The 12,530-nt window shown below is 35.0% G+C and overlaps 1 protein-coding gene across 1 annotated transcript in view; it reads left to right on the plus strand.

Annotated features, from left to right (window-relative positions):
- tanc2b (tetratricopeptide repeat, ankyrin repeat and coiled-coil containing 2b) overlaps positions 1–12,530 on the plus strand; it is a 199,182-nt gene that overhangs the window by 40,365 nt on the left and 146,287 nt on the right. Inside the window, exon 2 of the mRNA XM_081393547.1 lies at positions 12,381–12,478. Within this exon, the coding sequence (XP_081249673.1) occupies positions 12,409–12,478 (70 nt within the window). The 5' untranslated portion in view covers positions 12,381–12,408. The remainder of the gene's footprint in view (positions 1–12,380; positions 12,479–12,530) is intronic.

Consider the following 12,530-nt stretch of genomic DNA (forward strand, 5'->3'; position numbering starts at 1 on the left):
AGTTGGAGAATGTCTAAAAGACGCACAGATGGTGGTGGTCCACCAATCACCAAATGAAGAAAGAACTTCAGTAATTCTGAAATAGAAATTCTACTGCAACAGGTAAATGCCAAACGAGGCTTAATATTTGATTTAATCAGCTTAATTGCTGATGTAAATTGCAGTGTTAGTGTTTCTTTGCATACTATGATTTTTTTTTTCCAACAAATGATCAGAAATACATTACAGTAAAATACTGTCATTGTAAACGACTGTAGAATTAAATAAAATGCAGTAACCAAATATTTGGAGCAAACTGTCATCACTCAGATGTGCGTATGAGTGCTCTTGAGTGTGCGGAGAGTTTGTTCTTAGCTAAGAACAAATCCAAGATAAGGAACATTAGTGAATGTCAGAATCTTCGTAAAAAGTGCGTAAATGGGGTTTAAGAACACATTTCTTCGCAAGAACGGTTGGTGAATGAGGCCCAAACTTTTTCAAGTGCAGACTTTTGTATTTAATTTGAAAAGAGCTTATTTTTTATCAAATGTTTTTTCTTTCAAGGTAACATAAAGCAAAATTGCAGAGACAGTCTCCCTGCAGCAGCTTTAGATTAAATGTCTTGCTCAAGGGCACGATGGTGGACCTCCACTTTTGAGGTTTCCTCTGCACCAATTTAGTAAAGTTTGTGCTTGCACAAGACTGCCACTAAAGCGTCTGTCATTAGTTGGTCCAACAGACAAACTCAAAAATGTAGCTATTTTGGTCTGCTCTGGGTGTTAATCTCACACTTTTTCACTTGTAATGAAGTGCACACATGGACCGCTATTGTATTGACAGCACTATATTATTAAGTATTAAAAGTACAGATTTCATTCAGACTTTTTTTATAGATAATATCATTTTTGTTCATTAATGTCGTTTTTTTAAAGAAATGTATGTTTGCAAATCTCCATTGACAGATTATTAAGCATTCAAATTTGTGTTTGCCCTTCTACTTTGCATCTATTTGCATACTGAATTGTGATTGTTCTTGCATATATTTAACATTTATAGCTGTCTGTACACTGCGTGGTGACGGTGATGATTCTTTGTTCAAGAACACTCAGCATTCAGAGTGCATTCAGAGCTCTCTTAGCTCTTGCAAACGTTTAACATTGAGTAGCACTGTCCCACAGCTTAGCTGTTACTGCTAACATCTGGTATTGACAGTATCCCACTTTTACCTTCTACTGTGAGCATAACTCTGCTTCTTTCTGAAATACTTTCCTCTGGTCAAATTATAGAGTATGAATCAGGGGCTGTTTACACAATTTCGTTTTCAAATAAAAACTGAAACCTTTGTATGCTTTTTTCCCCATTCATTTACACGACAATTGCGTTTTGGGGGCCTGAAACTTTTCAAAACAGGTTCAAAAGTGCAAGTTTTTGTAAACGATATTGTTATCATCTTTGTGTAATCTTCAAAAACGCAAATGTGTGAAAAATGTGACGTCATGCATATTACGTGTTCAGTCTATAGGCATGCACGAGTACTTGATAACCAAAACAACAATGGCGGACTACAGGACTGTGGTTGTGCTGGTCAAGATACTGATTTAGTAACACTTCTTTAGCTAAGTGTAGATTTACTGCACCACTATAACTACGACCAGCGGAGACACATTCTTTAGCCTACATACGTCACAACATCGCCAACTAATTCTAATTCTGACCTGGCCAACTACTGGCCTGGTAGCATTATACAGCATTTTAATCGTCATCTGTACGCAAAACTTTTCAAAAACGCAAAGGAAAAGCTTTTCAGTTTTCAAAGCTACTTAAGTTATTTAGTCAAGATCAGGGAGTGATTTTCCTTAGTCATTTGTTGTTTGATTATCATTAATGATAGACTGCAGCAGGTATATTAGGCTGCTGTCACTTTAAAGGAGAACTCCGGTCAATTTTAAATTTGTAAATTTATTTTTGTAAATTTGGAGTGCTGTCAATACAGAGAACAACGACAATAAAACGGTGTTGCCTACACCGTGTTATCCTATTTTTAAAATTTACACCCTGTTGACTTCAATGGGGCAAGTTTTAAACCTGCTTTTAGCCTCTTAACATCCTTGATGTGTCATTACAAGTGCATTTTGGTGTTCATCCTGTTTTCGGTCGAAGTCTATAGTAATCGATTGTCGAGTTCACGCGCGTGATCATAGGTAACTAAACCTATGTGTGTGAACTCGACAATCGATTACTATGGACTTCGACCGAAAACAGGATGTAAATACAGGTATGTGCGCTGGCTGAAATAACATCATTTTTATTCATATCTTTCACATCTACTGCAGTCAGATTCACTCGTGTTCACTCTGAAGGAATCACTCACATTGGCTGTGCACTTGTAATGACACATCAAGGATGTTAAGAGGCTAAAAGCAGGTTTAAAACTTGCCCCATTGAAGTCAACAGGGTGCAAATTTTAAAAAGAGGATAACACGGTGTAGGCAACACCAATTTTTGTCGTTGTTCTCTGTATTGACAGCACTCCAAATTTACAAAAAAATGAGCTCAATGTTAAAATTGACCGGAGTTCTCCTTTAAGAGCTACACAGATCTAATATACACGTTTTCTTTCTCAACTGTGTACGTTTACTTAAGACATACTGTAACTTATATCATTGTGTTTGTATATGTTTGTGCTGTTCAGTAGTCCAAAACAGGGTTATTATAGTTAACTAAAACAAAAAAACACATACAAACACTTAAAATCACCATTCAAATATTTTTTTTTTTTTTATGGAATATTGCAGTATTTATTATAAATTATTTATACATTATTTATTAATGTGTCATCGTAATCTTGAATCAATTTCCCCTTCCTCTTGCAGCAGCGACATCTCTTCTCTGATGATGTGTTTACTGGCGCGAGGGCGGGGCAACCTGTCACTCACATGAGATCCACCAATAAGAAACCACAACCATCCAATCGCCCTACATTTTTTCTTGTTCGAAAAGCCATTTCACTAGAATGTATGTCACAATAGGGAAGAAAAGCCTATCACAACTTTTATTTCATGCTGATTTTAAAATACAATAAACCTTAACTAAATAAAATAAAATATCAAAAACGTTAAACTTATTTTATTTCAGCTAGTTTTAGCTAAATGTTGTCAAGGCAAAATTTCACATTTTCATTTAGTTTAACTTAATGTAGTAAAATAACTAAAACTAAAACTAAAAAATAATAAAAAACTATATAGACATAAAAAAAAATAAGAAAAAAAAATATCATTAAAAAAAGTCATAAAAATAAAATAAATTAAAAGTTAATAATAAAGTTAATAAAAATTACTTAAACTTGACCTAAAATGAAAATGGAAAAATAAATAAAAATAAATACAGGAAAAACTAATAAAAAAATAACATTGGTCCAAACACAATTTTTACAGACCTGGGGAAAAAAAGTCAGCACAAGAAATCCCTGCTGGAGTGATTAATGTATAGCAGGGCTGACAAACCACCTGCGATGACCCGAAGTTCCCTCACCACAGAGCCTTGACAATGACAAACAGCGGGAGCTTAATCAGTGATCAGCAACACACAACCACCACAGCCACCATGCCAAATACCTTCATCCCAGACACAGCTGAGCCATCCGCTGGAGCATACTGGTGCCATGCAACCAGGAGAGAGCTCGTAGCAGGCTGGTGGAAAACTGCAGCTGACCTCCATGCAACTTTACTGGGAATGAATCCAAAAAGTAAATTTTATTAATGTGTGTGGAATGAAAGCCTGAGTATATTTCATTTTCTGCGTTCTGCTCCGTCTCGTGCGCAGTCGTGTCCACACAGCTTACAAAGTATACTTATCCATGGATGAGCGAGGATGGATGCTTTTGACACATGCACATTGTAATTGCTTCTTTAGACTCTACCAGACGTCAGAGGATGATGCAAGTTTGTAAAAATGCTGGGAGTGGGGTAAATTGAGCCAAAAGGCCTGGGTTAAGTTGAGCTATGGTGTAACTCACCCCTTCTTATGATTATGGGGTCATTATTTGCATTGTTTTATAATGTTTCCTGGAGTGCACTTTATAATGTTAGTATGATTTTTACATCAAATTGTCATAATTTATAAATAAAAGGCATTTTTCCTAGCCTGATTTTTCCCCTCTGATTTGAACGCTCTGTTTTAAGGGGTGTGTCTGTTGTGAGACTTCACTGTAAACGCCCACTGCTTTAATTTGCTAACATCTTTGCCAATGAAATAGCTAGTATTACAGTACGTGGTACTCTCTCGAAAACTTTTAGCACGTTTTTACTATTACAGCTATCAAGGTTAACTAATCGTGAAAAGTGTTAATAATAGCATTATATTTAGGGGTTCTAGCATGTAGTGCTGAAACCCTATTGTTATTGTTAATTTTCCCATGATGCAGCATTCTCCATCTAACTGAACCGTAAGTCGTAGCGACTTGAAACTTTGAGGGCTGGTAGTACTCACACCGCCTACAACGTCACCAAGGCCCACCACCTGACGGGGGCGCTACAGCGGCCAAAAGTATGAAATGGCTCATAACTCCTAAACCATTAGGCGTAGGCTCAAGTGTCTTATAACATTGGAATCCTTGGCTCAAGGCAGACAAAATACATGCCTTGGATTTGCTCGTCACCCTGGGAAAATGTTCGGGTATTTTGGATTTTTCCAAAAACCTACTTTTGCGAACTTGTCCTAGGTTTTTGGCCCGATCGGGACCAAACCAGTGCAGTAAGATTCTCTGGAGTCTGGTTGTCAATAATTATCAAGAAAATTTTAAATTCCGCTGCACGTTCGCTATAGGGGATGCTAAAATGTTCTATATGTCAGCGGCCATATTTACAAAAATGGCTATAACTCATGAACAGAACTAGATATTTTCACAACTCGGGACACATGTTTATGAGCTCAATCTGAGGTTACTTGAAGAAAATCACGACAATTGGCCACTTGGTGGTGCCAAAAAATATAAAAATGTCTATAACCACCCAACCATTAGCCCAAATGACTTGACAATTGGCATGTGCTGTCTTTGTACAAGGTGCCACGATAGTCTATGAGGACATTGGCTTATCTCAAAAAACATGGCCGCCAATGAAATTTGAGTAGCTATCAGACAAGGTTACCAAAGGCTGATCAGAACGAAACTCAGTGAGCATGTTCGACTCATGGCTCTAGAGTTCTGTAAGAATTTTGAAAGAAATCGGCCCCTAGTTGGCGCTAACTAGTTTTATGCCTCTGTAATCGCGTTGTTTTTCACACATAGACACAATATTCATGTAATTTGCTCCACTGACAAAAGAACAGCTGAAAAGTAATGTCAAACTAATTGCTTTCTTTTGTGAAGCAGGTTATGTATTATTAGTTTTATTCATTATTAGGGGTTCAAGCACGAAGTCAAAATACACTCAAAAGCCTATAAATCCTAAAGGAAAACTTGTGAGCTAACTTGGTGAGCATATGTGACATAACATCCCTAACAAGTATGCAAAATTGCATGGAGATCGGACCATAGGTGGCGCTATAACTGTTAAAAAGCTTAAAAAAACATGGATTTCCTATGGTAAATTGCCTGTATTGGCTGTAAATGGTCTTTTCCATCTATGATGTCAGAGGTTAAATGCTTGATAAATAGAACTTAATGTGTTTTTATGCATGTGTGCTGAAAGGCCTTAAACGCTTGAACCCTGATAAATGCTGCTTGCAACTGTGATTCTTCAACATAAGAGCCAGCAGTTTTGTGGCAAACAGATAAAGTGAAAGATTTAACAAACAGTTTGTGCACAAAAAGGTATCATCTATGGCATCACTTAGACTCACACAGACATTAAGAATCAGCATATACATATCAGCAATGGTGATAAAAGTATTAATGCTACAGTGCATGATGGGAGTCTGGGTGAGTACCTGTGCTGGTACCCAACATGCACTGCGACATGAAACTTTTAATGTCACCATCGTTGAGATTCATTTGCTGATTCTTGATCTCTGTGTGAGTCAGCATAACTCCACAGAGGTTTTTAAATCTGATTGTCACAACAATGGATCTTACAGTATCACATTTCTACTATAATTAATAATACAAAACTAATAATAGATCACCTGTTTAAACAGAGATTATGCTCTGGATAAGTTCAGTGAATCAAGTCACTAAATTGTGAGTTTTATCGTCAAAACATGACCATAAACACCTGATTATATTTTCTTTTGGCGTTTGTGCCACAAGTGTGTTTTATAAACACACAGTTACAGCAGCCAGAGAAAAATGTATATTATAAATTCAAGGGTCAAGAGCCCAACTAAAGCAAACACTGATCTCCATCATGGTAACTTTAATGAAACAATAAATCATCAACATATTAACCTCTGTTAATTCTCAACTTCTGTAGACGCGACAGAAATAAAGTCAAACTGGTTAGTAATAAGTGCAGTAATGCTGTTCGTGGACAGTGGTGGACAGTAACGAAGTAAATGTAATTCGTTACTGTACTTAAGTAGTTTTTTTACGTATCTGTACTTTACTTGAGTATTTAAATTTTGGAAGACTTTTACTTTAACTCCACTACATTTCAAAGTCAAATATCTTACTTTTTACTCTACTACATTTTCAAAATCAGTCGTTCCTTTTTATTTATGAGTGGATAAAAACTTAACTGGTCAAACGAGCCACCAATCACTAGCCTACAACGTGCGTGCTTTGTTTTGAACTTGCCTTGGCGCTATCTGCGTGACCAGAGCTGTTAAATATGAGAGTTGCGACCATAGACAGTATAAGGTTGCGACACACTAGGCTTGTTCGACTTGAACCGGAGCTGCACAGACCGATCAGTTTATGACATCGCGAGAGTGATTGAAAAAAGCATACAGAGCCGTCTACACTAGTACACTCTAATCGATCTCGCAGTATTTTAATATCATTCGAATGGTCTGTGCAGTGTGCAGCCGCTGTGATCTCGCCGCCGCGCGGTCACGTTATTCGTGTAGCTCTCAATAGTTCCAAACAAATCGCGTTGCCAATGATTTTAAGCGGGGCAGAGCAATTATTTTAATTATTTTATTATAATTACTATTATTGCAGCAATTATCGGTAAATATTGACGCATAATGAGCATTGCTTATTACGTTGACACTAAAATTACTTGCATATAATAGCATTTTTTTTTTCTGGGGAGTAGCAGAAACACTGCATTAATACGTTTTGGTGTTTAATTTTGGAAGGAAATAGGCTGCTCCCATAACGTAGAAAAAAATAAAATAAAATATATATATATATATATATATATATATATATATATATATATATATATATATATATATATATATATATATATATATATATATATATATATGTATAAATGTGTGTGTGTGTGTGTGTGTGTGTGTGTGTGTGTGTGTGTGTGTGTTTGTGTCACAGTGTATTTAATGGCATTGTGCAGGTTTATGTGAATGTATCATAACATTAGGATGTTTATAATAGGCCTATTATAACCATAGATGCTCATGAAAAATATGTACAGTAAATACTGTAAATGTATTATACCTTATGGGAACAGTCCCCTTCCGTCCAAAATTAAACACACAAAAAATGTATTCAATTCAAAAATATATATAATATAAATTTATATAGAGACTAATTAATGTCATTTTATTAATAGATTGATGTGCCAAGAGTGACATTGGAGTCTTCACGTAGACTGAGTTAAGCAAGAGTCTTGTGACAAAAATTATAATAGGACATTATAGCCATAAAAAAATCATAGTACTTGGATACTTAAGTACATTTGAAGGCAAATACTTTTGTACTTTTACTCAAGTGAATGTTTAAAGGCAGCACTTCTACTTTTACTTGAGTAATATTTTACCTTGAGTATCTTTACTTTTACTCAAGTACATGGTATGTGTACTTCGTCCACCACTGTTCGTGGAGTTGTTTAATCCTCCTCCGCTGAGATCTTGAGAGATTTAACGTCTTCTTTTATCTTCAGTTGATTTCATCTAAGGTTGTGGATGAAGTCAGTTGTAGTTTCTGTGTTTCTCTTTCGTTATTTCTCGTTCCTTTAATGATTCTGCTTGTTAGCAGCAGGTGTTCTTCACTAATGCTCAATCATCACTTAATGAATCACTTTAATCACTTAATTTCTTGACTGCAATGTATATCTTCTTTTGAAATAACTTCAGAGTACTCATAACTATTGGTTTCTAAAAAAAAATATGAATTAAGGTAATCGGTGTCCTCAAATGTCCTCAATATAAGTTATTGGATTTGACTTTGTGTGTGATATTGTGAGCTAGCAGTAACTGCAAGCACTCTGAGTTCCTTTAAAGTTTGTAATTTCAGTGGTTTTACTCAATATAGTGAAGTTTCAGTTATACCCTGAGACCCAGGAAAAAAACGTTTTCATGTCATCACACTGTTTAGAGCAGAAGAAACAAATGGTAAAAAAACATTTGTGAAAAATAATATTTTATTCATACGTTATGCTATGTCCTCTGTAGTGGACACCAGGACTAAGTTGTTTAAAAAATAAAATGACATGAAATTATATGTATAGGCAAAAACAATGGGATTTTTTTTTTTAACCAAAATTTGTATAAAGATGATTCTCAACTATGTTATGAAAGATATAACGGAATGAATTGATACACTATTTTAATTTATGCAATATGTGGGTTAAATGGCCAAAATTAATATTCCCATTCAATGCAATGTATCTAATGTGCACATTAATGTGTTCTTGGAGCAAAATTTAATGAAAAAAGAAGTGTAATAGTTGGAGTAATAATTGGCAACATTTTAATAATAATATCTAATATTTCATAGGAATATTGATGTATAATTTATTTCCATATTCTCTTTTTGTGTCTCCCAAAATGCTTGATAAACATGATTTAAGTCCTGCTGTCCTGTATGTATGAAATCAATGCCCTGTTCTGTAACAGAAAGTATTTTTTTTATTTGAAACCCCATAACATTTTCCTGAGATGTTGGTTTATGAAATACAATTTGAAAAGTAGTCAGATTTAAATTATAATTACAATATATTATCATATTTCCTACATTTGATCACTAAATTAATGTCAGACATTTTTAAAGACCAAGGAGAAGTTGTTTTCATGGTGAAACCTCCAAACATTTGGTATCTCTGAAAAGCCCTGAATGTGCTCTTTACAGGACACCCAGGTTGTGACATGTGACATGTATGATGTCAGAGGAATTCACTAAAATATAATGTCCATACAGTGGACAAAAGTCTATAATTATAGGTCCCGTGAGGATATAAAGTATATTTGAATGCAGTGAAGTTTAATTGTGTACTAAGAAATATCCTTGTTTTAGTGGACTCAATTAAAATAAGTTCAGAGTACTCATATCTTGTTTTTTATCAAATGAATTGAATTGAGGTAATCTGTGTCCTCAAATGTTTTGAGTTAGCTGAACTTGTTGGGTTTTACAGTGTGCGGCTGATCGCTACATCTGTTTAGAATGTACAATGTAAACATTCTTTATTCATATGAAAATACAGAAATATGAAAATCACACACAAACCATCAACCATCTTATTTGTGTGTTTATTAGCTTCTTATTTCAAGTGTAGAAATGTTTCTTTGGTTCGTTCTTCACAGAGCACAGGGCAAGGAAATGTACAGGACAGTGTTATGGTTATGTTGACTCACGTACAATGATTGACAGCTGTAGAGATTAAATGAATGTGCGACGAGTCATAAACTGATGCAAATTAGGAAGAGGAGACAGAACTTGCTCTGAACGCTCTTTCTGCTCTTCAGATCACGTAATTCAGTGGGAAATAGATAAAAAGGGTATTCTATATGACAAAATATTTTGCAACAAGGTAATAAATCAATATTTCTCCAAATATGCACACTTTTGAACTAGGTGCCCTAACAGACGCTGTCTGCATGTGTGTGAACACAAATAAACCGCAGTAGACATGAGTGAATTCATATGAGTGTTGATATTCTATTTCAAATATCATACATTACAGATTGATTATTTTGCAATCCTGACATAAATTAAGAAACGAATGTCACTGCAACCTAGTTTTATCATAAACAGAGGTCAAATATCAAAGCTGGAGTCTTTACTCTTTCTAATGATACTCAAGTTTGTCCAGATCAAGTAAGAGTGTGATGTTTTAAAATGCAGTGAATGTTTAACAACAATAATCTGGATGTATATCTATATCTAAAACACAAAACCACCACACAATAGCAGAGGACAGCACTCATTGGCTCATTCTGCTCTGTAAAATAATTATGTACAAGGTTTTTGCATTTGAAATCATATTTAAATTTTATAAAATCATTAAAATAACATTACAAATGACTGTCAAAATTTGTTAGATTGCAATGACACCTGAAAATTATATTTGAAATGGGAGGCCTGAAATAAGCATTTATTTAACTATCGTTTATTTCAAATATCTATATCTACAACAAATTGTGTGTTTAATGGAGTTAACATGGAAAATGTGCCTTGCTTTAGTGGAGACAAACTGACACTTTTGAAACAGAAACATTTAAATGACAGCAAGCTAGTGAGTGGTCCTCTGCTGGTTATAATAGTCTTTTTTTCTTACTATATGTAATTATAAATAATCAATCTGTAATATATGATACTATATTTTCTCAAAATATGTGTCACTTGCTGCTGCTTTGTAATAATTTTTTAAAGTTTACTTTTTCTGAGTTAAAATTGTTTCCACACATTTTTCGGTGAATAACAATAAAATATTTGCATTTTTGTCAAAATATATGGTTACATTTGAGTGGACATCAATACAAAGTTCCGTCTTGAAACTCCAAATCCTTTGTCCTTAACTTGAACTGCTTGCAATCCTATCATTCTCTATAGGGCACAGCTGATTGGTTCTGGCCCTCAGTAGCCAATGAGCTTGCTGCTCAACCAGTACTTATTTCACAAGTACTAAGTCAGCATTTGCCTCAGCAGTGCAATGTGCTTTCAGAAACCCTCCACCTCCCCAGCTCCACCTGTATAGATCTGCTACGGGTAATTCATGTACGATATTGTACAGCAGAAGCATTCTTACATGCTCACAGCAGTGTGTTGTATATGTATTGGCCATAGCAAGTCCTGTGCTTGCTCTGCAGCAGCGGCGTAGATCTGCCAAGGCCCATACCCATTATACCCATACCCATTACCATGCCAAACACTCCGAGAGTTGTCATGACAGAAATATAGAAAGAGTTTTTTTGGCCACAGTGGTGTAGTTACAGCACCCACCAGCAGGGGCTAACCAGCAAAACCCTGACTGATTGTTTTCATTAGTCTCCTCAAATAGTGAGCGAGAATGAGATCGTGGTAACGACTACGGGAAGAGGCAGTCACTTAGTTTATATGGTAATGTTCCCAGTCTATGCACACACCATAACAGGAAGCACTCAAGACGTGCCCCTGTTAATGTTATTGGATAATATTAAAGCTTGAATTTCTCTCTGCTGTACTTGCATGCTATTATCATAAGCATCACACTTCTGATTCATCCAGTCTAAATAAGCTCTGGATATTTTAGGAAGGTTTTATTGTTTTTTTCTACACTCGTTTCTGAATTCGATTACATGGGGGAAAGCAATAAACCTGCTTAGTGCATTACACATAATGGCTTTTGGGAAGTCGTCTTCTCTCCAAAACCATTGTTATGCCTTGGGTTGTGTGTGTACACATCTTTTGTCAATTCATGTTTAGTGCAATTTGTCAACAATAATTTGAATTGTGCCATAGAATATAAATGTCCAAGGACTTTTAACCATATAACTCTACACTATCATATTTGATACGCAGATTTCTAAAGCCTCTAAATTATCAACATTATCAAAATGTTTTTTATCAAGTAAAAGCTTTTAGTAAAATTGTAAAAACATCCACCTTTAGGTTGTGGAGAGTTTTTATAAAGTTAATGTAAGAGTATCAAATATGATTAATCAGGCTTTTGAGGAACATTTATGTGTATTGCTATGTTTAAATATCATGTGCTTTTAAATATCATATTATTGGGAGATATAGAGTGACGACTGATATTTATATGCATTTTATGTACATATAATGTACATATAAAGATCTCATTGATTTACATCATATGCTATCAGAATTTCATCTTACTTTTTGGCCATATAAATATATACGTATCTGCACCAGATTTCATTGAAATGAAACTTCATGTTTTTTTCTTCCTTGAGTTTGAGCTTCATATTCTCACTATATCTTTCTATGAGTCATAAACACCTGATGTTTCAAATATGATATTTAACAAAAAATATATGCAAACTTATTTATATAGGATATTTCTATACATATATAAGGTTGCATTGCTAAAAACATTTTTTTCTCTTCTCCTTTGCAGGCATATAGTCCTTCTGCCTGCTGCCGCAATGTTTAAAAACAGCTTGAAAATGCTGCTGACGGGGGGGAAATCCAACAGGAAGAGCCGGAACAGCAGCGGTCAGTCTGAACTTTCATGTCTAACCACTCGGTAACATGTTTATCCACTAAG

This window comes from Scardinius erythrophthalmus (assembly GCF_964197995.2).
Source record: "Scardinius erythrophthalmus genome assembly, chromosome: 18".
NCBI classification, from domain to species: Eukaryota; Metazoa; Chordata; class Actinopteri; order Cypriniformes; family Leuciscidae; genus Scardinius; species Scardinius erythrophthalmus.